Source organism: Acomys minous (assembly GCF_964271855.1).
Source record: "Acomys minous genome assembly, chromosome: 12".
In the NCBI taxonomy this organism is placed as follows: domain Eukaryota; kingdom Metazoa; phylum Chordata; class Mammalia; order Rodentia; family Muridae; genus Acomys; species Acomys minous.
The window spans coordinates 76916765-76942931 of record NC_140493.1 but is presented as its reverse complement, the minus strand read 5'-3'; the positions used below and the strand labels follow the sequence as shown (position 1 = coordinate 76942931).

At 44.7% G+C, this 26167-nt stretch overlaps 2 protein-coding genes and 1 pseudogene across 8 annotated transcripts in view; 2 read left to right on the top strand and 1 right to left on the bottom strand.

Moving 5' to 3' along the window:
* ACACA (acetyl-CoA carboxylase alpha) overlaps nt 1-26167 on the bottom strand; it is a 266488-nt gene that overhangs the window by 213667 nt on the left and 26654 nt on the right. For 2 of the 4 annotated variants that reach the window (XM_084750471.1, XM_084750473.1), the window contains exon 1: nt 6127-6388. The exons of the other annotated variants lie outside the window; for them this stretch is intronic. The gene's annotated coding sequence lies outside the window, so the exon portion shown is untranslated. Of the gene's footprint in view, nt 1-6126; nt 6389-26167 lie in introns of those variants that run through there. 4 annotated transcript variants of the gene reach the window in all.
* Nucleotides 13-26167, top strand: LOC311579720 (uncharacterized protein C17orf78 homolog). Of its 3 annotated transcripts, none has more exons than XM_084750542.1 (6): nt 13-381; nt 14013-14099; nt 14694-14933; nt 23039-23197; nt 24772-24896; nt 25510-26167. In XM_084750542.1, exons 1-6 carry the CDS (start codon nt 309-311, stop codon nt 25855-25857), a joined length of 1032 nt encoding a protein of 343 aa, XP_084606668.1. In that variant the 5' UTR covers nt 13-308; the 3' UTR covers nt 25858-26167. The 3 variants fall into 3 exon arrangements, with proteins under 3 accessions (XP_084606668.1, XP_084606669.1, XP_084606670.1); XM_084750543.1 differs by lacking the exon at nt 13-381 and adding an exon at nt 12040-12225; XM_084750544.1 differs by lacking the exons at nt 13-381; nt 14013-14099 and adding an exon at nt 12040-12225.
* On the top strand, nt 965-4583 carry LOC311579638 (large ribosomal subunit protein uL22-like; annotated as a pseudogene). Its single transcript has 2 exons — nt 965-1004; nt 3412-4583. The product of its transcript is annotated as a large ribosomal subunit protein uL22-like (transcript).

Here is a 26167-nt window from a genome sequence, read left to right as displayed (position 1 = left end):
ATTAGGTACGCGCGCGTCCGGGGTTACTCTAGGCCGTTCACCTCCGACCCCGCTCCGGGCAAGCCGCGCGGTCCGGGCGCCAGGGGGAGGGGTCGAGGCGCGGGCTCAGGCCGGCGTCAGCCAATGGGCGCGCGGCGCGGGGCGGGGCGACGTGAGGCGATGCCGATGGTCCGAGCGCCGCTCTGCCATTCGGGGCCGAGCGGTGCGAGGGCGGGCGGGTCCCGGACGTAGTGGTTGCCCCTTCTGCTTGGGCGGGTTTGGGGCCAGCCCAACGGCTCCACCTCCCGGCGGAGAGCGGAGTGGAAGAAATGGTTCCTCTCGAACCCTCCCAAACCAAAACCTGGGAAGGGATCCCAGAACCCAGGGGAGCCAAGTGGTGCGGTAGGTGACGGTGCTGGCCCTGGATGGACCATAGCGTTGCTAATCCTGACACTCTGATGAGGTCAGTCGGTATCATGTCCATCCACACTGCCTTCGGATGAGCGATGAGTGCAGGCTAGCCAGTGGAACTACTCCATCACCAGCCCCTTTGCTTAGCTCCCCAGCCTACCTCAAAAGGAGTTGCTAGCGCTGGATTATTGGAGTACTGCAGAGGAGTGTTAGTAAAGAAAGTTTGGTGGGCAAGGCAGGGTACAAAGGACAGCAGGATCAAGCCGCCCTCAGCAGTGAGTCCTGACTTATTAGACAGTCTTATTAGATTGACTTCCATTCGGGCCTTCTGAGGTGAAACCAACGAGTTTCTCTAGTTCGGTCACTTCACAGCAAGTACTGAAGATTAAAGGTGACTGGAAGACTTGCCGAAACAATACAGCCGTTGGGCTTACGTAGGTGCAGTTACAATGAGAGGAAACCCATTTGACAAGAGTGGGGTGAGTTCTGACCTATTAGAAGAATTCAGAGGAGCACCCAGAGTTCCTTACACAAGGCTGTGGTGACGGCCAGGAAAGGTGCAGAGGAGGACGCTATGGCCAGAAGAGTAGTAGTTCAATGCCAGAGGGCAAAAAGTGAGAAGGGCGGAAAGCCACACCCCAGGAAACAAATTCTTGAATAGAAGCTAAGACAGGGAAGATATTAAGATTGGTCAGCAGGAACAATGGGATCCCCTTATTGCCATTAGGTGGCAGCTTCTCTGAGAATTTACCCACTCACTTTTGAAGTAATGAGGATTGGAAACAAATTGGAGGATTTATAAATTGTACAAAGCAGTGAGTGGCCTATATTTTAACCGTAACTGTGTCATTGGGATAAATGTCAGCTGAACAAAGGGAATTCAAAGCTCTAGGAAAAAAAAAAAGGGGAAAAGAAAAAAAAAAGATAATTGAGCAAGACTTTCTGGTTTAACAAGATGTTCAGCTTACTGACTAAGAATGATCTGAGAGGCTTTGCCTCTCCGTAGTAGTGCTCTCTGAAGCTGGCCTGCAGAAATGACCAAGTAAAGAGTTACAAATAAGGTGCCTCTTATCAGTCTTTTATCTTTTAAATGGTACAGTCTCTATCACTAGGATTCTTAGTGGTGGTGCTGGTCGTCTGCTTTAGGAACGCCACACTAATGGATTTACCCTGAAAACCAAACTTAAGCACTGTGGGGTATAGGTCCATCCTCAAGTGAGGCATTCAAATAGTCCAGCTCCCAGGGAGGGCCAGTGAGACGGCTCAGCAGGTAAAGGGGTTTGCCTCCACACCTAAGGACCTAAGTACTAACCCAAAATCCACATGGTAGAAGGAAAAAACCGAACAAAGTTCATGTATACCCCGGGGCAGGCACATGTATACACACATGTATACGCACACACACACACACAAAAAAAAAGTCAAAACAAAAACAAAACTGAACTACTCAAGGAAAGGCCTAGTGAAAGAGGTATAAGAAAGAGTATACTTACAAGGCAGAGGAAGGAAAATCGGGCCTTCAAGTTTGTGCCTAGCCTCGCCTCAGGAGACTGAAGAAAGACACAAAGCAACAAAAAGCTACAGGAAAGAAAACCAAGAATGAGCTCGGATAGCCCAAGACCACTTCCAAAGAATCTGTTATCAAACACTAATGACGCCCAAGCAGAGAACTGGCAAAGGGTCGTGTCTGTAAGACAGTAACTCCTGGAACTGGAACCACTCCTGAGTGTTGTGCTGTTTGGGACAGGCCAAGACCTGCCCATCCTACTGAAGGCTCTTCAGAGCTGGTCTCCATGGGTCCTTGCCACACAAGCTCTATGTCTGTAAGAGGTGGAGAAAGAAAGCCAAAGGGTGGAGAAAACATATTATACAAGACTAACAGGGCGAAGGTAGGAGTGAGTACACATTTTAGAAGCTGAAACAAGGTCTTTTCTGGGCTGATTATATCCCTAAAATCCAATGCTGAAGTCCTGATCTACAGTGCTTCAAGATATCTGGGGGTGGGGCTGGGGGCTGGAGACAGAGTCTTTAAAGATATTAGTAAAATAAGATCACTTAGGGTAGACCCTCGTAAATTATGACTAGTGCCATTAAACAAATAGATATTAGGATACAGATAAACAGAGGAGATCCTTTGGAGAAGACGGTGATTGACAAACCTAGAAGTTTTTTTCAGAAAAAAAAATCAATACTGCCAACATTTTGATAATGGACTTCCAGCCTCCAAAATGTGAGGAATTCTATATTGTTTCTGTGATGTGGTATTTTGTTATAACAGCCCTGAAAGACATAGTACAAGGCCTCTAGGTTAAAAAATAAATAAAAAATAAAAACGACATGTAGTGGCCGGAGAGGTGGCTCAGCAGCACTGACTACTCTTCCAGAAGATATGGTTTCAAAGCCGGGTGTGGTGGTGCATGCCTTTAATCCCAGCACTTGGGAGGCAGAGGCAGGTGGATCGCTGTGAGTTCGAGGCCAGCCTGGTCTACAAAGAGAGTCCAAGACAGCCAAGGCTACACAGAGAAACCCTGTCTCGAAAAACCAAAAAAAAAAAAAAAAAAAAAAAGATATGGTTTCAATTCCTAGTACCCTGTGTGGCTCACACAGTGTATAATTCCAGTTCCAGAGGATCTGACATGCTATTCTGGCCTTTTCAGTCACTAGGCACACATGTGGCACATAATAAATATACAAGAAAGACTCTCATACACATAAAAATTATTTTTAAAAAAAAAAGATTGTGTGAAGAGGAGGCCGGCTCTTCCTGTGAGCAGCCTGAGGTGGCCTGTGAAGATAACTCAGCACTCTCTTGACCCAGAAAACCCTACCAAATATGCAAATCAAGAGGTTCCCCAGCACTCAGGAGGCAGAGGCAGGCAGATCGCTGTGAGTTCGAGGCCAGCCTGGTTTACAAAGTGAGTCCAGGACAGCCAAGGCTACACAGAGAAACCCTGTCTCGAGAAACCAAATACAACAACAACAGCAACAAACAGAGGTTCAAGTCCTTGTGCTCACTTTAAGAAGGCGAAACTGCCCAGGCCCTCAAGGAAATGCATATTCAAAATGCCACCAAATACCTGAAACATGTCACTTTAAACAAGCAATGTGTATTCTTCTAGCGGTATAATGGTGGAGTCCGTAGGTCGTCCAGGCCAAACAGTGGGGCAGGACGAAGAGTCTGTGGCTCAGAAAGAATGCTGAATTGCTACTGTACACATGCTTATAAATGCAGAGACCATGAGCTTGCGGGTTCTCCAGACACTGAACATATCCAGGTGAACAAAGCACTTACAGTGTGGCAACAAATTTACAGAGCTCATGGCCAGCTTAACCCATACATGAGCTTCCCCTGCCACACTGAGAGGACCCTCGCTGAGAAGGAACAAATTATTCCAAAGCCAGAAGAGGAGGTGGCACAGAAAAAAAGGATATCCCAGACGAAAGTGAAGAGACAAAAACTTTTGGCATAAGCGTAAATTCAGCATGAATAAGTGAAACTTTATTTAAGAAAAGGACAGTAAGCCATGCAGTGGTGGCACACGCCTTTAATCCCAGCCCTTGGGAGGCAGAGGCAGGCAGATCTCCCTGAGTTCGAAGCCAGCCTGGTCCCAAGCATCAAGACAATTCTTGGCAACATAGCAAGATTAAGCCTAGCTAGACGTCATGAACCTGTCTCCAAAACAAAACTGTGAAACATGAAGCTGTGTGGGGGTATCAGGAATTGATCCCAAGCATCTTGACTACCTTTGTTGATCTCTTTCGCTGTTAAGGAAAAAGTCTGAGAGAACTTTGTTGGTACAGCTATTATAATCTATTTGGAAAGACGAAGCCAGCATTCTTATATAGTACCTATACCTCCTTAGATGCTAGTCATGTACATTTTAAAGGATATAGATGAGAGAAGATAAATTCTCAAAAGTAGATAAGCCCCATATATACCTTTCCAAGTATATTGGCACTTTCCATGTAGGACCATTTGGCAGTCATTTCTGCTTTATTAGAGCAATATTTCTCAAGATATGTTCCACGGGCCACTGTAATAGGAACACTGGAGTGCTTGTTTAAAATGTAGATTCCTGAGGCAGCAAGAAGGCTCGGCCTGTGAAGGTGCGTGCTTGCACTAATCGTGATGACCTGAGTTTTATCCCCAGGTCCCTCATGTTGGAAAACAGAATTAGAAGACCCTGCCACAAGTTATCTGACTTCCACATCAGCACCATGTCATGCTCATACCCGTGTGTGCATGCATGCACGTGAACACACACACATGTATGTATGTATGTATGTATGTGTATTTTTATTTATTTATTTTGTTAGTTAGTTTGGTTTTTCAAGACAGGGTTTCTCTGTGTAACAGCCCTGGCTTTCCTAGACTTACTCTATGAACAAGGCTGGCCTCAAACTCACAGAGATTCATTCATTCACCTGCCCCTGCCTCCGATCTGATGTGATGGAACTAAAGGTGTGCGCACCATGCCTGGCATATATATAATTCTTAAAAGGAAAAATGCAACATTTTTTTTAAAAAGGAAGCCTGGTAATTGTTCATACTGAGGTTTGACAAGTTTAATTATTTGGCACTATTGTTCCCCTGTCTGCTGACAGTGGCTTGCTGAGCAGCAGTACCCCCAGGACCTTATTTCTAAGATGGCAATCTTCAGGTCAGGCTTGAGATGAATTAAAGGAGGAATGAGGTCTTTATAGTCCTGGAGCTAGAACTCAGTGGCAGAGTGTCTGCCCAGCACTCATGAGGCCCTAGGTTCAATCCCAGAACCACAAAAGGGAGGGGAAGGGGGAAAGTGCCTCAATAGAGATGGAGCCTGATAGGTAAAATACCCACATCTCAGCTGGGCATAGTGGCACACAGGTAAGCCCAGCACTCCGGAGGCAGTTATCAGGATGATCGCAAGTTCAAAGGCCACCTAGTGTAGATAAAGGGTTTGACATCAGCCAGAACTACATAGTGAGGCCCTGAATAAAATAAGATAAAACAAAACCAAACCAAGATGCCATTTTCCTAGTGAACCCCAATATTCATAGTCTGCCCTGGCTTCTAACATTCGCCATAATTTTTCTTATACCTTTCCTTATGCTGTCAGACTTATCATTCCTTCTGTATTTTTTTAATATGAAAGTCTAATGGAGCTGGGGATAGATATGGCTCAGTGGTTAAAAGCACTGGCTGCTCTTCCAAAGACCTGGGTTCAATTCCCAGCTCCTACATGACAGCTTACAACTGTCTGTAACTCCAGTTTCAGAGCTTCTGAGCCCCTCACATGACATACATGCAGGCAAACACCAATGAACATAAAATAAAAATAAACTCAGAAAAAAGAAAGTCTCATTTTCTCTTGAAAGCTATCTCTTCCCTGGCTTCGATCTCTCTCCTGTGCATCCTAACAACAGTATGTACCAGCACACAGTACAGTGTTTTAATTCTGCTGTAATTTTGTAGGATCACAGCATCCTACAGTTTAGCACCCCTCTCTATAACTCTGAGAAGAAGACAAGGCATAGATATTAGTTGATGCTTCATTGGCTGAAATAAAGATTAGCACTGGGTGGTGGCAACACAGGCCTTTAATCCCAGCACCAGGGAGACAGAAGTAGAGTGATCTCTGAGTTTGAGGACACCCAGAGCGACACAGAGAAACTCTGTCTTAAAAAAGAGAAAGAAAGAATAGATGATAGATAGATAGATAGATAGATAGATAGATAGATAGATAAGCACTGTACCTGAAAGGCCACTGTGCTCCTGATCTCTGCTTATCAATCTTCACTTTGCCTTTGGTAGGCAAAGCCTCCAGTAAATTATTTAGCAGCTCTACTGATAATCAGAATTCAAGAGAACCAACCCCTTGCCAAAAACTATGGCTCCAGTTTTAAGATAAAAGTCAGAAAGGCCTTATCTGAACACCAGTCCCTTTGCCCTGGTCAACCATTCAGGTTTGTCCAGAGTTGAGAGCCTTGCAGAACCTCACGCCATAAAGTCAGAAAATCTCCTCAGGGAGGCCTTTTTATAAGACTGGTCCTGATGTCGAAAGGCAAGATTGCATTGCATAATGAAGGACAGTGTTATTACTGGAGACTGCCCACGGTATTTTCACATGGACACCAGAGTTTTCACAGGGCACTTGGGTCTTCACATGGCATTTCAGCTCTCCCTCCCCTCCTTATTATCCAATCCCAAACACTTCCAGCCCTGGCTGTATATTTCCCCCAGCTGTATTTTAGGCAGCCCCACATTTTAGTTTCTTCCTGCATGAGACCTACACACGAGTGTGTGTCTGTGTGTCTGTGTGTGTTATAGTGTGTATAAACTAAACACTGGGAAGAGCATTAAAAGGCCTTTTACTTAAAGGCAGGAAAATAGGATGATGTATTTAGTTGTTGCTCAGTCCTGGGATGCTGACTTTGTGTTACTCTGCTTTACAACCTACACACCTTATTCGCCCACACCCACAAAAGACTTCCTGGCTAATTATTTCCTTCCCCAGTCATTACCCTCTGTTTAAGTTTTTCCAGTATCTCCATTGCTTCTATACCAGACTTAAGATTTTTCCTGCTGCATGGTTAGGCATTTGTCTTCTTCAAATACCCTCAATTCCCCTATTGCTGCTGTGATAGATGAAGCACAATAAATAATAAAAATATTATAATATTTGCAGTCTTTGCTATCAAGAAACTCAACTTCTTTTTATCTTTTCATTTCTTCAGGCTTTACTTTTTCTTTTCGCTTTCTTTTTTTTTTTTTTTTTTTGAGACAGGGTTTCTCTGTGTAGCCTGGACTGTCCTGGACTAGATTTGTAGACCAGGCTGGCCTCAGCTCACAGAGATCCACCAGCCTCTGCCTCCCTGAGTGTTGGAGTTAAAGATGTAGGCCACCATACGAGGCTTTTTTTCTTTTTTTCTTTTTCTTTTTCTTTTTTTCTAAGACTCACAGCCTGAGCTAGCTCATATTTTTCACTGTCCTGCCTCTACCTCCAGAGGGAATACCAGCATGTACTGACCACACCTGGCTTCCTCTTTTAGATCTTAAACCACATTTCAGTGTCCCAGCCTTTAAAGAGAAAATCACTTCTGAAAAAAAAAAAAAAAAAAAAAGAAAATCACTTCTGGTAAATGGCCTAGACGTACAGATAGAAAGCTATCATACAAATCCTGTTCACCCGTGAGCCTCCTGTTCCAATGTGGCCAATTTGCTTAATGAAAACAAAGAATGAAGACAATCAAAAGTACATACAAAGGAAATGTAGCTTAAATCAGGCAATGAGATACCCATGGTCAGTATAAACTGAGAAAAATTGATTCTTGGTTATCTAAGCCAAAGATAAGGGAAGCTTCTTTTGTGCTATAAATGATTTAAAAAAACAAAAACAAAAACAAAAACTTGAGCTGTTTAATCGGAGAGGTCAGGCCTAAAATCCTGAGCTAGTCACTAATTAGCTCAGTCACTAATTAGACTGTGAGCAAGTGACTCCTTTTCTGTGTCTCTGGTCCCTTGCTTTTTCGGATGAAATATAATCAAAATGTAATGCCTCTAGTACGGAGCTTGGGACATAGGAGGCACACAGAAAATATCACTTGCTCTTTTCTCTTTATGCCCCCTCCACTGATTTTCTAGAGCACATTGCTCTATGGAGGCCCACTTGACGCAGGGGCTCTACGTTATCAAATTCTGTTATTAATTCAGGAGAGCAGAGCACATGCAAGAACCTTGGAGAGAGCACGGGACATTTGCATGGGAGCAGGTGTCCATGATCTAAGGTTTTGCGAGCAACCGAAGGGATACACCTGGGTCTGCTCAGGCTCTTTCATGTCATACTGGAACAGTCCTTTGGCCCTCCAACAAGAATATATAGAACAAGGAGTGGAGGAGATGGCTCAGTAGTTTAGAGTATTTATTGCTCTTGCAGAGGACACAGTTTGATTCCTAACACCCAATGGTGGTTCACCACTATCCATAACTGCAGTTCCAAGGCATCTGATGCTCTCTTCTGACCCCTGAGGGCACCAAGCATGCATGTGGTATACATACATACAAGCAGGCAAAACACACACAAAATGAATAAATTTAATAACAATTTTGGGGCTGGAGAGATGGCTCAGTGGTTAAGAGCACTGCCTGCTCTTCCAAAGGACCCGAGTTCAATTCCCAGCACCCACATGATGGCTCACAACTGTCTGTAACTCCAAGATCTGACACTCCCACACCAACGGACATAAATTAAAATTAAATAAAATATTTAAAAAATAACAATTTTGAAAAGAATACAGAACAAATATATGGTACAAATGGAATTATTATTGAAAACTTCTTAGAAAATAATTTACTATAAATAGCCAAGCTGAACACAAGTTACATATCCTCTAACCCAGCTTCAACCTTTGTATTTATACCCTGGGAAACTTTCCAATATGTTCCAGGAATAGTACAACAATAGATTGTTTAAATTGTGCTATATTCATACAATGGGATATTATAAAGCAGTAAATGCAAACAAAAGGTTGCTACATGAAACATTATGAAAAATTTAAAACAGTACTGAGCAAAAATAAATAAATAAATAAAAGACAGAGCCAGGAATGGCTGTGCACACCTTTAATCCCAGCACTTAAGAGGCAGAAGCAAGTGGATTTCTGTGAGTTTGAGGCCAGCCTGGTCTACAAAGTGAGTCCAGGACAGCCAAGACAACACAAAGAAACCCTGTGTCAAAAAAAAAAATGTTTTTTTAAACAGGAAAAACAAGTTTGTATTGATAAGAGTTAGATAATAAGGGGCTAGTGAGATGGCTCAGCAGTTAGGAGCACTGGCTGTTCTTCTATAGGTCCTGAGTTTAATTCCCAGAAACTACATAATGGCTCACTACCGTCTATAAAGAAATTCGATGCTCTCTTCTGACCTGCAGGTGTACAAGCAGACAGGGAACGGCTACATTAAGGAGGCAGACGGGGCCGTAGAGGGTGTCTTAGTGGTTAGGGACACTGGCTACTCTTCCAAATTCCCAGCACCCACATGGCAGCTCACAACTGTCTGTAACTTCAGATTCAGGGGATCTGACACCCTCACATCAATGCACAGTAAAAATAATTATATAGTAACTATTTCTAAAATGAGCATGGTAGCGTATACCTATAATCCCAACACTGGGGAGATGAGGGGGGGCAGACTGTTACAAGTTTGAGTTTGACTCTGTCTCAAAATAAAATTAGTCATTAAATCAATTCATTAAAAAGACCAGTGAGAAGGCTCAGCAGGTCAAGGTGCACATCACTGCCAAGCTTGGCAACCTCAGCTCGCTTCTCGGAATCCACATAGTAGAAGGACTGAAGCAATGAAGGCTCAAAGAGGTTAGGGAACTTACTTGCAGCAGTGCAATTACAGGGCCCCAACTTGAATCTTAAAAGGCTTCCTGGCTTCTGGGTCCTCTTCCAGACCCACTCTGACTGTTTTTTCCTTCTCTCCTACTCTCTTCCAGAGGTCAGAGGTCACAACTGAACATGTCATATCTACCACTAGATATCTTGGCTCCGTTTTAGTTTTGTGTCTCTGTTCCACAGTGTGGCATGCCTCAACATTTAATTTAAACTACAGTACACACACACACACACACGCACGCGCGCGTGCAGAAGAAAAAAAAGAAAGAAAACTGGTCCAAGAATTTATAAAAGAAAATTGTAGCCGGGTGGTGGTAGTACATACACTTGATCCTAGCACTTAGGAGGCAGAGACAGGCAAAGAGAGTTCCAGAACAGCCAGGGCTGTTACACAGAGAAACCCTGTCTCAAAACACCAAAAAGAAAAAAAAAAAAGAAAGAAAGAAAGAAAGAAAAGAACATTGCAATTTCATCTTTAGCTATGCATGAGATTATTTTGGGGGAAAAATTAGATTTTCCTCCATCTATGACACAGGGTGAAAAGTCAAACTTCAGATTCATTCCTACCTTTGCTGCAAGGTGGCAGCACTGTCACGTGGCAGCTACAGTAAATTTCAAAGAGAACAACAGAGCATGTGTCAACACCACCACAAGGGAGTATAGAATTGCGTGATCACAGTAGGGGAACAGTCAACAAATTCATGAAACCCCAGGAAAGCAACAGAACCTTTTGAGCCACTCTCCAAGCAACTGCAGCAGAGGAAGACAGCAGGCCCAGAGAAGACTTCCTGCTAAGCTAGATGCCCAGGACTTCCTTTATTCCTTCCCTATTTTAGCCAACAAATTGCCCTTCAGAGATCTGCCTTCCATTAATTTCTCTCTGCCGACTTTGATGCTTAGTTTGGTCAGGTTTCAAGCAGTATTGATGTGTCAGGACACTAGGTGCTCTTTAAATTGGGATTTGATTAAAATATCACAAAGCCCCCAGTGGAAAGTCCTCTGAACCAGCCCTTTATGTGATTATCAATCAAGAGTTTCAGCCTCCAGAACATTCTCATGCATAGCTAAGCCCCTGTTGGCATCGTCAATGAAACACATTTACAGCTGGTAAAAAGGAAGAGGCTCTGGACGCTGACAAATATCTAATTAGATCTTTTCTTTTTTATGTCTCACCTAGCTATGCCATCAAGAAGTCTTTAGGGTCAGGCATAATGGTGCACACTTGTAATCTCTGTTCTTTGGAGGCAGAAGCAAGAAGATCAGGAGTCAAGGCCAGCATGGAATACACAATGAGTGCCAAGAAAGTCCGGGCTATACGGAAAGACCTCTTTTTTTAAAAAGTTTTTAAAAAAAGTTTTAGCCAGGCACGGTGGCACAGGCCTTTAATCCCAGTACTCCAGAGGCAGTGGCAGTCAGATCTCTGTGAGTTTGCGGCCAGCCTGGTCTACAAAGAGAGTTCCAGGACAGCCAAGGCTGTTACACAGAGAAACCCTATCTCAAAAAACAAACAAACAAACATACAAACAAACAAAAAACAAGCCTTTAGAGCAAAATACTAACTGTATATTCTTTGCTAAAAGATAGGATTTGGGGGCAAATATTGAACAATAGCTACTCCCAACTGCAGACAGTATCACTCACGCAACGCATGTAGCTTTCCCACAACCTCTTCACCCAACAGTCGTAAGAAAGTTGTTTAACTACACCTATTCCACTATTCATGAGTGTGAAAATATACACAGTTCTATCGGTATGTCTATGCTCATGTGAACTATGGTTATAACTGTAAATGTATCTGAGAGCTCTTTTGGTTGAGACTTGGCTTATACAAGGGAAAAACTGAGATCCTGAGTCACCAAGTAATTTCCCCAAGGTGGCAAAATAGACTTGAACTAAAATTCTATTTTCCTAATTCCTAGAGTCCAGCATTCTCCCCAGCGTAAGGCTGACTCATTCCATCCTGGTCTCTTTGTCTCTCTTAGAAATCGCACCTCTTAATAGGCATCTCCTTATTTCTTAATGATGGTGTGTATGTGATGTGCCGCCACCAGCGAGCACGCCTGTGAGCAAGTACGTGTCTACCTGCAAGCATTTATAGAGCATATCACTAGGTGTTTATGCCCTTTCACTAGATAATGACAGTTCTCAATGTTGGCATCGGCAGTGAAGTCAGGGCAGGCCTTCAAAGTCAATCATTAATAATCAGGTTTAGCTCTTTCTCCAATCAGCTGTATTTCTGGGTCTTCAGGAAACAAGGCAAAAATAGTCGTGGTAGAACCAGACAGTGAGAGTGAACCTTGGTTCCAGGACAGTCAAAGCAACGAGAGGCAAGGCTGCAAGAGGGTAAGGCACAGTAAGAGAGGGCCGTAGGCAATCAGTGCTCATGAGCTCAGGTTGGCATGGATACCATCTTAGTCTTCAGCCTAATGATTGCATCCTATGATCCCCACAAGACTGGTAAGTACTTTGTGCCCAGGGGTCCCTCTCAAACTAAGGCACCAGCCAAGGACAATACAGGCGGTTAACTTCAAACCCCTACCCAGATCTAGCCAAGGGACAGGACATTCTCCACAGCTGAGTGGAGAGTGGAGTATGACTTTCACATGTACTCCGGTGCCTCATATTTGACCATGTCCCCCTCCCCCAGGAGGGGGAGACCTGGTGGCACTCAGAGGAAGGACAGCAGGTGCTACCAAGAAGAGACTTGATACCCTATGAGCATGTACAGGGGGAGGAAATCCTCCTTAGGAACAGTCATAGGGGAGGGGAATACGTGGAAAATGGGAGGGAGGGAAGAATGGGAAGATACAAGGGATGAGATAACCATTGAGATGTAACAAGAATAAATTAATTTTAAAAATTTTTAAAAAAGAATGGTAAGTACTTCTCTAGCCTGATATGCTGGAACATCCAAAAGGAAGCCCAGAAAGCATTTGGAGTCTCTTCCATCAGATAGGGATGTAGCCAATACCCAACAAGTTGTACTTGCAGAAGTTGCCCCATTCATCTTGTCATTAAGGCCAGGGAGACAGCCATGTGTCTCATGAGAAGTCTTCAGGGAGCACGGTGCTTTCTTTTTCCTTGCTTACATGGATAACATAAAAACATGGTTGACAGCTTTCAACGTGAGATGGTACCACAGGTTTGTAAGTAGCCTTATCTAGAGCTTTCAAACTCATGATGCCTCATAAGATGTTGCCTTCCTTTTTGAGTTGGTACACTGAAATAGTTTAAATGGAGATGCTGATGGGAGAGAGCTGAGGGAAAGATGACATGGGAAGGCAGGGGAAATGGCACTGTTTGCTGCTTGTCCGTAATTGTTGACTGACTTGAGGATTTTTGTTTGTTTTGTGTTGAAGCTTGAAAGCCAGCCTCAAGTTACTAGGCAAGAGAGGCGGTGGTGGCACACAACTTTAATCCCAGCACTCGGGAGGCAGAGGCAGGTGGATCTCTGTGAGTTCGAGGCCAGCCTGGTCTACAGAGTGAGTCCAGGACAGCCAGGTCTACACAGAGAAACCCTGTCTCAGGGGGAAAAAAGATACTAGGCAAGCACTCTCCCACAGAGCTTTGCCCCAATCCCGGTAGTTTCTTTGAAATAGTATTTTTCAGACTTTCCTAAACATTCCTCCTCTAAAATTAGCTAGCTGGGGGTTAAAGCAAAATAGTGTAAGGTGTAGCAATGGCATACTTATACAAATTAAGAAGATTCATGCCTGTAATTTTAGCACTTGAGAAATGGAGGAAGGAAGATTGCCATAAGAACCGAGGCATCCTGGGCTAGAGAGTGAAATACATCTGGTGTTTTTGTTTGTTTGTTTGTTTGTTTGTTTGTTTGCAGCTAAAGCTGGATGTGATAGAGAATGCTTTTGAAATATTTTTATTAGATTTATTCATTTTATTTTACATGTGAATGTTTGGCTTGCATGTATATATGTGCACCACACATATACCTGATGCCATAGGAGGGAGGGAAAAAGCACCAGATCATCTGAAACAGAGTTAGGAAAAATTCTGAACCACCATGCGGGGGCCTGGGAATCAAACTCTAGTCCTCTGTAAGAGCCACCAGTGCCCTTAACCACTGAGCCATTCCTCTGGCCACTAGAGCATGCTCTTAATCCCAGCACTTGGAAGACAAAGGCAGGGAGGGAGCTCTCTGAATTCAAAACCAACCTAGCCCATGGCTCAGAGCTCTAAAGAGAGAGGACCCAGTGAATCCTGACCCATTTTTTTTCCCTTCTTAGACCTCAGAAAAAGCAGCTGCCACGTGGAACAGCTCCCCAGCTTCTTCCCAAAGGATGTGAGGCACAGCAAGGATTTGGTAATAAGAGGTAGGGGATGGAGATCTCTCCAGAATATCACTTTGCCATCCCAGGGTTGTCTTTTTAACCTTTAAAAGATGCTTTATCTCAGGGCTGGAGAGATGGCTCAGAGGTTAAGAGCAATGGCCGCTCTTCCAGAGGTCCTGAGTTCAATTCCCAGCAACCACATGTTGGCTCACAACCATCTATAATGAGATCTGATGCCTTCTTCTGGCATGTAGGTGAACATGCAGCTAGAGCATTTGTATACATAAAATAAATAACAATTAAAAAAATTTTTTAAAAAAGATACTTTATCTCCACACTATAAATCAGACGGGGATGAGGCAAGAAGGAAATGGCACTCAGCCCTGTCTGCATTGAAGAAAACCGTCTATAAACATTTCTCCGTGCTGAATTTACTGCACTCACTTATTTTCCTAGGACTCCATGCAGGAAGGAAGGCAGCACCTACACAGTTAGTACCATAAACATGGATGGAGGAGGAGGTGAGCCACACACAGGAGGGCAAAGTGCAGCTGTGGAGTTTGCCAAGAGTCATGAACGAAAGTGGGTTATCTGGACACTACCTAGATTGAGAGCCAGCTTTGTTTTTCTGTTTAGTTCTTCCAGAAATCCACACAGACGTCAAAGGCATCCTCCAGCCTCAGACTATAGCGACCCTGCAGTGCCTTGGCTCCGGGAGGAGAGTGGGGGTCCACCTTGTACATTCTGGGAGAAAGCCGAAGACCAGGTACACTCTGAAGAACCTGAGAGTCGCTGCTGCCCCCCACAGAAACAGCACTTCCCCAAGCTGTCACCTCATGCCCGCACTCCAGTTTCAGAATGGATTCCTTCTAACAGGTAAAGAGATCAGATGGCTTGATAGAGGTAGGTTGGCACTAACTTAAAGTTGTGGTGGCCAGTGTTTGCTTAGTAGCAGCCAAAGCCACAGTGAAACATACTGTTCTCCTCTTGGGAAAAAAATCAGTGTCGTCTCTGAGAACCCGTTTTCTAATTCCTTTAACAAGAATTTGAAATTATACTTATATGTTTAGTGTGTGTGTGTGTGCGTGCGTGCGTGCGTGCGTGCGTGTGTGTGTGTGTGTGTGTGTGTGTGTAGGTGTGGACATGTATGGATGTTAGAGGTTAGAGGACAACTGAGGCACCTTTGGGAGTCAGACCAAACTTAGGTCTTCAGGTTTGGTGGTAAGTACCTTTATCCATTGATCCAACTCACTAGCTCCAGGCGCCATATTGCTAATTTCTAAAACTTTTTAGCTCTAGTATTCTGTGATTCATAAGATCTAATTTTTATACAACACACACACACACACACACACACACACACACACACACACACACACGTATCCCTAGCTGGCCAATAAATACTAATGTAGACCAGGCTAGCCTCAAATTTATAGCAATCTCTTTGCTTCTGCCTCCTGAAGCTAAATTAAAAGCGAGCACCACCACACTGGTGGGCGGGTCTTCTTTTTAATAGTAATTTGTGGGCCAGGTAAAGGGCATGCCCCTTTAATCTCAGCACTCAGGAGGCAGAGGCAGAGGCAGGCAGATCTCTGTGAGTTTGAGGCCAGCCAGGTCTATGTAGTGAGTTCCAGAATGACTAGAGCTATATATAGAGAGAGAACCTGTCTCAAAAAACCAAAATTAAAAAAAAACAGTATTTTGTGAATTTTGTTTATTTTTCATGCACACAGTGAGCTATACAAAACAGCACATATTTATAGTAAAAAGTAATCTTCCCTCCTCCTGCCTCTCAGCCCTCCAGTCTTCTGTCCCTGGGGATAGAAGGGGCCACTGGTACCTATGTATTGCCTTCCAAAGGCAGCATGTATAGGATGGCATGTGTTTTCTCTCCCTCTCCCCAATCCCCTTGGAGAGGAAGCCTCATATAGCCCAGGGTGGCCTCTAACTATGCTATGTCTCTAGTGCTAGCCTTGAACTCTTGAAACTACTCCGTCTAACTCCCAAGTGCTGGAGTTACAGGCATGAGACGCTAGAGCTGGCTCGCCTGCACGCGTGAAAAGCATAGGCAGTACCACACCATGCACCCTGCTCTGCACCTTGGCTTTTCCACATGCTTGGGTTTGTCCCATGTCCATATTCACTCACGTGTGGCTGGGTTGAAGAACACTGAATCCAAGGCCGTGAACACGCTTAAGCACAAGTCCTATTTCTCACAGTCTTGTGTCACCAGCCCTGCCTCATTCATAGTAGTATTCTACTATATTGCAATTTATTCCTTAGCTTGGCTTGGATGGGAATTTTGGTTATTTCTTTCCTTTTGTTAATACAAACAATGACCTTATACCTTTTTTCCTGTGCATCCGCATGAATTCCAAGAAGCGGAACTGCTGGGTGGGCAGCTCTTTTGGCCCCACGTAGGGGGTTCCACTGCGGTGGTCCTGCCTACACTGCCTACACTTCCCTGTGGGAAACCGCTTGCTCCCCAACATCACCGTCCTTCTGCCATCCTCTTCTTTTACACATCCTTTCTGTCAGGCAGGTTCTGAGCAGCCGATCCGTGCAGGACGTTCTCCCTTTGCAAAAGGCCATTGGTTAGGCTCTGTTGCTGTACTGTTGGAAAAATAAATACTCAACATGTAGAGAAACTGGAGGATAGCAGGGTCAAGCGGAAAGAGGGAGAAATAAACTTTTAAAATCTAGACTAGAGACCGAGAGATAAGTGGCAGACATCCTCTCAGGATGCGCTCAAGAACAGTAAATTGTCCTACATGGCTTAGCTGTTTCACTCACTTTATTATACTTAAAAAAAAAAAAATCTACCACTAAAAGCCAGGCATGGTGGAGCACATCTGCAATCCCATTATACAACATATCAAGTTTGAAGCCAGCCTGGGCTATAGATGAGGTCCTGTTTAAATAAATAAATAAATAAATAAATAAATAAATAAATAAATAAGAATTAACTAGTTAAATAAACACTACCACTGATAACAGGTGGGAAGGCTCTTAAAAACCCAAAACTTGTAGCTGAGCGTGGTGGCGCACACCTTTAGTCCCAGCACTCGGAGGCAGAGGCAGGAGGATCGCTGTGAGTGTGAGGCCAGCCTGGTCTACAAAGTGAGTCCAGGACAGCCAAGGCTACACAGAGAGATCCTGTCCCCCACCCCCAAACAAACAAACAAACAAACAAAAACAAAACTCACTGATTATCAGTTCATTTGGACCTTCTCACACCCCAATGCCCTGCTTGACTTGACCATATAGTACTGGCCTCAAGCCATTTTCCAGTCTGCAGTGTTCTGAGTGGTACTGCTGTATTATGCTATGCACTGTGGGACCTGAGGTAACTGAGGACGGTAGTTGTTAGAGATTCGGAGCCAGGAAAACTGGGACTCAAGGGGAGGAAAGATGCCAAAGACCAACCTGCCCTGTTGAAAACATTTGCCTTGGGGGTGGCCTCCAGGCTTTGAGCTCCTTCCTGGAGGAAGACTCTTCCCCGTTCCCCCAGATGCTTGCTCAAGGCAGAGACTCTGGGATCCAGAACCTGAGCCAGGGCTCTACTTGAGCTGTGGAAAGAGACCGTATGGCTGTGTGTAGGTTACTTTGGTCCTAGTCACCATTCACCATAGATTTCTATGAAAGCAGGATGACAAATCTCAAGCAACCATCTTATAAATGGACTTTTGAAACAAACTTTCTCTCAAAGTCTGAAGATGCCTATTCTGAATTTAAACCACATTAAATCACCAAGACGTGCTAGGTCTCAATTAGGTTAGGAATAAAAATAAGGCAAATAGTCAGATTTAGAAAGATATAGGGGAGGTGCTCTCTGAAGTCACTACACTGGATGATGTCAGTCTGCAGAGGAAGGTGTCTAAAATACAACCAGATGACATCAATGAAAGTACCCTCAGGCCTGGAGAGATGGCTCAGTGGTTAAGAGAACCGCCTGCTCTTCCGGAGGTCCTGAGTTCAATTCCCAGCAACCACATGGTGGCTCACAACCATCTATAATGTGATCTGATGCCCTCTTCTGTAGATAAAGCACTCATATACAATAAATAACAATAAATAAATAAATTTTAAAAAGTACCCTCCAACAAAGTAAGAGTTTGGAATTGTAAGGATGAAAACTTTCCACAGCACAGATGGTCATCACTAGAAATGGACCAAAGATGAAAGGTAGAAAAGAAACATAAGACGGGGCAGAGGCCACAGCCCAGTTGATGGAGTGAGTGCCTCTAAACTGCTTTTGGTCGCGGTGTCTTCTCACAGCAACACAAAGGGAACTGGGGCATGCAGTTACAATATAGTATGTATTTCCTGTTCCTGTTGCTCAGATTTATATTTAGAAGCTTTCCAGGTACCCATCAGGCTTCAGATTTCATAGGGACCTCTCTGGGGCTTTTTGGTGGGTGGGTGGGTGGAGTTTCAAGACAGGATGTCTCTGTGTAGGCCTAGCTGTCCTGGAACTCTCTCTGTAGACCAGGCTGGCCTCGAACTCACAGAGATCCACCTGTCTCTGCCTCTCAAGTGCTGGGAGACCTGTTTTTAATAGGTCACAAGAAAGATAGACCACCTTGTCTGATTTTGTTTTGTTTTGTTTTTGTTTTTGTTTTTGTTTTTGTTTTCAAGACAGGGTTTCTCTGTGTAACAGCCCTGACTGTCCTGGAATTCGCTCTGTAGACCAGGCTGGCCTCGAACTCACAGTGATCCACCTGCCTCTGCCTCCCAAGTGCTGGGATTAAAGGCGTGCACCACCATTGTCAGGCTTGTTTTGTCTTTTTGAAACTGGCACTCAGGTGCCCCAGCTCACTGTGTAGCTGAACACAAGCCTGAACTCCTGGTTCTCCTGCCTCCACCTCCTGAGTGCTGAGATGTGTGCACCCACACACATGGCTGCTTCACCCATTTGATAAATAGTCTCTACTTTGTTGTTGAAACAGTCTCACTGTGTAGCCCTGGCTGGCCTGGAACTCATTTCGAAGACGAAGCTGACTTCAAACTCACAAAGATTGACTTGTTTCTGCCTCCAAGTGCTAGAATAAAAGGGATACCCAATCACATCTGACAAATATTTTCTTCTTGTGTTGCTTTCCTTCTTTCAGGTTTTTTGTGTATTTTTAATTTTTTTAAATAAAGATTTATTTATTATGTATACAGTGCGCATTAGATCACATTATAGATGGTTGTGAGCCACCATGTGGTTGCTGGGAGTTGAACTCAGGACGTTTGGAAGAGCAGTCAGTGCTCTTAACCTCTGAGCCATCTCTCCAGCCCACTGAGCCATCTCTCCAGCCCAAAAATTTTTTATTTATTCATTCATTTTGGTTTGTTGAGACAGGATTGTTCTTTGTATAGCCTGGCTGTCCTGGAATTTGCTCCATAGACCATACTGGCCTCAAACTCAGAGATCCACTTGCCTCTGTCTCCCAAGTGACTTTGAAGTCACATTTCTCAGGAGGTGGATTACAGGCCATATCTGTCTGTACCATTATCCCTCTGGCTAGGGTGAGCAGAGTTCTTCTGCTTAGACAGACAATCTCTAGGCTTTCCCTCATCTTTCAGGCCACCTTTCAGCCTGCAAAGTGTTTTCATACCTGATTTCTAATTTCTTTCCATCTTTACAACACCCCTAAGAAATAGATACAGCAAGTATTTTTTTTTATTACAATCATATTACAAAGAAGGAAACAGAAACTCAGAAATTATGTAACTTGTCCAAAGTGAGTTTTGTTTATCTTCAAATGTATATATGTTACTACTTAAAATAACTGACTGCAGCCAGGTGGTGGTGGCACACGCCTTTAATCCCAGCACCTGGGAGGCAGAGAGGCAGTCAGATCTCTGAGTCCGAGGCTAGCTTGGTCTACAGAAACAAGTTCCAGGACAGCCAGGACTACAAAAAGAAACCATGTCTCAAAGGGGGAGGCGGGGAGCTAAAGACAAACAATGATAAGAAACCATGTAAAGGGCTGGAGAGATGGCTCGGAGGTTAAGAGCACTGACTGCTCCTCCAGAGGTCCTGAGTTCAAATCCCAGCAACCACATGGTGGCTCACAGCCATCTATAATAAGATCTGATGGCCTCTTCTGGCGTGCAGGTGTACATGCAGGTAGAGAGCATTGTATACATAATAATAAATAAATAAATCTTTTTTAAAAAAAAAGGAAAGAAACCATGTAAAATGGAATAAGGCTCACAAAATGGCTCCGAAGGTGAAGGTGCTTGCTGTCCAACAATGCAAAGCTGACAACCTAGCACCCACATAAACGCAGGAGAGAAACTTCACATGGATGCCTTGGCATGCACCACCCCCAGTAAATTTTTTTAAAAAAAAAATTGAATTGAAAAGAAGACTAGGTTTGGTTGCGTGCCTATAACCTCATTAGCTGGGAACCTGAGGTAGGAGTCTCTCTTTATTTTTGAGGCCAGTCTGGGGATGCAGGGAGTCCAAAGGTAGTAATGGGCTCCATAGTCACAGCCTGTCTTAAACAAAAAGGGTTTGAAGGGTTTGGAGGGGGATAACCAGTGCTCTCGGGGTTGTAAGCTCTCTATAAGCAGGCGGAGCTGGTTGTAGGCCACAGCAGAATCCGCCTGCTCTTCCTCACTGGTCCCATCACCTCTCACCTGCTGTCTCCCAAGTCGGCTGCCTGTAGCCTGTCCCACGACAGTCCCATGTCTAACGCAGCAGCCCAGCGAGCAGCCAGATGAAATCTTAGCTGGGCACGGTGGCTCACAGACGGAATCCTAGCGCCTGAGAGGCCGAAGCAGGACTGCTGAGAGTTGGAGGCCTGGCTAGGCTACAGAGTGAGACCCTGTCTCAAAAAAAAAAAAAAAAAAAAAAAAAAAAAGTAATAACGCCCCCCTGCCCCCCAACGCCATTCTTTAGATCAAAACCTTGCAACAAATCCTTATTTCCAAAGCACTGCACACAGAGCCTACAGTGTATATCTTCTCCGTCCCGCCTCCCTCCCTCCTTCGTGCTGGTTGCTGGCTGCCTCCCTGCTCCCCTACCAAGATAACATGTCAGACACACTCTGCCTTTGGGGCTTCATTCCCACTGTCCCCCTCCACCTAAGGTACTTCCCTCGGGACTCAGTTCTAACCTGAGAGAAGCTCAGCTTACACTGCAGGTGGCCCAACCATTGCCTATGAATACTACTCAAACTACAAACCACGTTAGCTTGCAGGCTGTGGGTTTTGTTGATATTGGTTTTGGTTTTTAAAAGATTTATTATTTTTTAAAAAATATTTTATTTGCTTTTAGTTTATGTGCATCGGTGTGAGGGTGTCAGATCTTAGAGTTACAGACAGTTGTGAGCTGCCATGTGGGTGCTGGGAATTGAACCCAGGTCCTTTGGAAGAGCAGGCAGTGCTCTTAACCACTGAGCCATCTCTCCTGCCCTAAAAGATTTATTATTTTTACTTTATGTATTTCTCCCTTTATGAACGTATAAATGCGTATCACATATATATGGATGCCAGTGGAGCTTAGAATAGGGCTGGAAGGGAAGTTACAGGCAGCTGTGAGTGTGGTACTGGTCCTCTGCAAGAGCAGCAAGCACTCTTAGCCACCAAGCCATCTCTCCCATGCCTAAATTTGACTTTTTCTTTTTAGAAGGTTTCTCTGTGTAACAGCTCTAGCTGTCCTGGAGCTCTCTCTGTAGACCAGGCTGGCCTCGAACTCACAGAGATCCTCCTGCCTCTGCCTAATCCCAGTCCAAGTGCTGGGATTAAAGACGTGCGCCAACCACCACCCGGCTCTAAATTTGACTTTTAAGACAGAGCCTTACACTATGTAGCTCAGACTGGCTAGGAAGTCACTAGTTAGCCCAAGATGACCTCGAACTCCTGGTAATCCTCCTGCCTCAGTCTCACTGGTGCTGGGATTACAGGTATGAGTTACCACAACTGGCTTCTTGTTCTAGAGTTTTTGTTTCTTTTATTTTGGGTTTTGGTTTGGAGAGAGAGAGAGAGAGGAGAGAGAGAGAGAGAGAGAGAGAGAGAGAGAGAGAGAGTGTGTGTGTGTGTGTGTGTGTGTGTGTGTGTGTGTGTGGCCCTAGTTGTCCTGAACTCATGCTGTAGACCAGGCCAGCCTCTGCCTCCTGAGTGCTGGGATCAAAAGGCTTGTGCCACTATGCCCATCTCTAGTTTTAATATTTTAAGCAGCACTTATCCTAATAAAAAATAATTTTTTGCTTTGTCTTTTGAGGCAGAGTCGTGCTATTTGGCCGTGACTGGCTTGGTACTCCTATGTAGTCCATGCTGACCTCGAACTCGAGATTATCTCCCTGCCTTAGCCTCCTGAGTACTGAGACCACGGGCATGTGCCACTACACTCAGCCATAAGATGTATGAAAGTCAGCGTTGTCTCTGCTCCCTCTCTCCCGGCTCCTGGCGTCTTTGTTCTCTTGCTACTATGATATAAAGCATTGAGGCAGTGCCTGGCACGTAACAGATGCTGGTTTTTGAACATTAAATGGATGAAACTGAGGAGAACATGAAGCTGGGTGCCTTTCTTGTCTTCTGGTTCCTCTCGCTTTTCTCACTGCCTTCTCAGAGTAGCTGACTGGGCTCCACTAGGCAGACCTTTGCAGCAGTCACTCAGGCAAAGGCATGTTCTTCCCTGGACTTTGGAACCTCCTCTGTTAACCAAGGAAACTCAATAGTGTTACACCCTCCACCTGTATTATTACCATGACCGCAGGAAGGATGGGCAAGCAAGATATGGTTCGTTCCTTCCCTCTGATCCTAGTCAAAGGCCTGCTGGGGATTTAATCCATATCTCCTTTTAAGCATCTCTGGTCTCATTTATTCTTGGCATTATTCCGTGCCTACACCTAAGCCCTAGGAACGTGCAGGTCAACGGGGCCACAGTTAGAAACGTAGTATGGCGTGAGTAGGGCTAGGGTTATATCAGGTAACACCGAGGCAGGGCGATGCTGTCCCACAGCTGCTTCTCTCTTGTTTTACAGCTTCTCTACCGGGGCTCTCCCAGTGCATGGTCAACCCAGCCAAGGATCGATCTGCTTCATCAGAGACAGTGCCCATCCCCACCACCTCCACAACGCCTAGAAATAAAGGAGGGAAAAAAACGACAAGCACTGGGGCTTTTCCCGTCCTTTTGACACAAGGTATAAATCAAGTAGGGCTAAAACAAGAATACAAAGAAAAAGAGACATTTTTAGCTCACTGTTACTCTAGGTCTCCTAGGAATTTCCTGGAAGTTGAAAGGTTATTTTATATTTTTAAAAAATTTTTTTTCGGGTGGTAGGGGAGGCAGAGGCAGGTGGATCTCTGAGTCTGAGGCCAGCTTGGTCTACAGAGTGAGTTCCAAGATAGCCAGGGCTACACAGAGAAACCCTGTCTTGGAAAAAAAAAAGCTGTTCCATGTTTCAATGGGGGGCGGGGAACTGCTCTCCATAGGAAGTTCCCTAAAACATCTGTAGTTTGGCACAGTCAATGATCCTTTACCTTGGGGATGGACAGATGGCTCGGTGATTGAGAACCATCTTGTAGAGGACCCAGCTTTGGATCCCAGGACCCAAGTCAGGTAGCGCTCAGCCTCCTGTAGTTCTAGCTCCAAAGGATCCGATGACACCTGACACCTGAGGGCACCTGCATGCACATGGTACAAAGACACTCACACAGGAAATATATGTATGTATATGTATATGTGTGTATGTATATGTATATATAATATATATATATATATATATATATATATATATATATATATATATATATATATATACCAAATCCTTTTTTAAAAGATGATAATCTGTTACCTCCATGAAAGCAAACTCACCCTGAAGCCAGCTTTGGAGACAGACTAAATCCAACTGGTGCGTGATTCCAGCCATATACCAGTGTGTATAGACGTATAATATTGAAATAGTAAGCAATTATTAACAGAGATGACATCAACCAACCAACCACAAGCCTTCCTCTTCACTGTTTTGAAAAATAGCCCTCCCTAAATTGGCCAAGATTCAAATTCCATAAGATTCGAGTTTGGGGATATGAACAACCTTGGTTCATACCAGTAGAAAAGTAAATATGAGATTAGTAATTACACAGTAGACATGAGCCTCTTGATCTGGATTTGGCTTAGGATTCAAAAGCAATGACAATTCACCTTTGTTCTTTCTATATACACGCCTTTAAAAAAAAAAGACAGGAAAGGGGATGTTTGCTTTTGTTTCTTTTTGAGACAGGATCTCACTATGTAGCCATGGCTAGCCTGGCTACATTAAATAGACCAGGCTGGCCTTCGAGGTGAAGCCTGCCTGTCTCTGCCTCCTGAGCGCTAAGGTGAAAGGTGTGCGTTTGTTTTTATCTTTCTTTCTTTCTTTCTTTCTTTTTTTTCCTGTGGTGGAGATGGAAGCTGTGGCTTTTATTTTTAAGGTTGGGAACCTTAAGAGGACTGGCTGGGAACGGTGCGTTAAGCACTCTTTGTGCACCCAAGCCTTTTCTTCCCAAGAAAAGTGCACAAACCAGCCATGCACGACTGTGGAGAATCCTGCATGCTAGGGAAGGCGGCTCGCTCATGAGAGAGGCTGGAGAAGAGCCATGAGGCCACCCACACCTGGTTCTGAGCCCCAGATGGAAACTCAGTCTCTGTCTCTGAGTTAGGCTGTCCCTGATTAGTCCAGGTGCGCTTCGCTCACGTTCTCCTTCCTGCCCCTCCACCCCTCGTTCCTTTCAGACACAGATGCGAACCTAAAGAAAAGGCAGAAATGGAGCATCGTAATTAAGGCTCTGATTGCTGCTACTCTGCTGCTCAGTGGTGTCATCGTTATTGTATTTGTCATCTTCGAAGTCCCATGCCCGGTAGGTTTGCTGATGTATACAGATGCGCTGGGTCCCAGGCTTGATCAGTAAAGACTGCCTTCTGTTGGAAAGGCAGCATAGCTTAAGGAAAGCAAGCGTTAGCCGAGCGATTTGTGGGAAGTTGCTTTGACTTCTCCATTCTACAGTTGCCTTAAATGTAAAATAGGGCTCCTGGTGTTTACCTTGTCTGTGGCTGTGGAGGTTAACTGGGGCCCATCCCATTTGAGAGGCACCTGGCACAACGAAGGTGTGCTCTCCATCCCCACCCGACCACCCAACCCCCACCACCCACCCCCGCCTGGCTCGAAGGTCCACTGTTAACGTGAACTCCCCCTCCCCACTCTAAAGAAGTATGGTTCTATAGTCTTCCCTAGAGATGAGGTTTTTTTTTTCCCTAGAATCCTAGAACTTGGGCGGTAGAGAGCAAACCAGGAATTCCAGGCCAGGCTTGTATATCCTGCAAATTTGATGTCAGCCAAATTACCTGAGAGAGAAGAGTGGAAGTGGAGGGGTGGGGGAGTATTATTTCTTTTAAATGTTTAGATGTGAGGTTTGGAAGATAAGCAAATATGTCATCAGCCACTGACATGATAACCAGTTGTTCCCTCTTCAGAGTCGATGCTGCCGCAGAGCCAGGAGGCTGTGCCAGTGCCATTGGTTATGGAAAAGGGAAAGGAAGGAAGAGCAGCAGCCTGGGACAACTGAGTCCCAGATGGGCTCTCAGCCTGAGAAGGGAAGTATTCTCCGTAAAGTCTGTGCCATCTGTTTAGAGAAACCAATGGTAACCTGCAAAGGGTGGGACAGAGGGAAATGCTTCAGTTATAAAGGGAATGTGATGCATTGTTCTGTGTTTAAAAAACTGACCAGATGTAGTGGCATACACCTTTTATCCCGACACTCAAGAGGCAGAGGCAGAGGGAGGCAGATCTCTGAGTTCAGGCCAGCCTGGTATACAGGGTGAGTTCCAGGCTAGCCAATATATACACTGGCTGGGCGTGGCGGTTTACACCCATAATCGTAGCACTTTGGATGTTGAGGGAGAATCAATAGTTCAAGGCCAGCTTCATCTTCAGCTTTATAGGAAATTTAAAGCCACCCTGGGCTACAAGAGACACCATATAAACAAAACTGAATGGAGGAGAAGGAGGAAGAGGAGGAAGAAGAAGAGGAAGAGGAGAGACAGAGATAGACAGGGACAGAATGAGGGAGGAAAGGAGGAAGTTGGAGAGAGGAAAATACTGGGACCCAGACAGACAGAATCAGGATGTCCA

Bases quoted from the DNA above. Each gene is read 5' to 3' on its own strand.
- LOC311579720 (XM_084750542.1), top strand. From the start codon at position 309: ATGGTTCCTCTCGAACCCTCCCAAACCAAAACCTGGGAAGGGATCCCA. The intron at 382-14,012 runs GTAGGTGACGGT...TTCCCTTCTTAG, and splicing joins CAGGGGAGCCAAGTGGTGCG to ACCTCAGAAAAAGCAGCTGC. The intron at 14,934-23,038 runs GTAAAGAGATCA...CTTGTTTTACAG, and splicing joins GAATGGATTCCTTCTAACAG to CTTCTCTACCGGGGCTCTCC.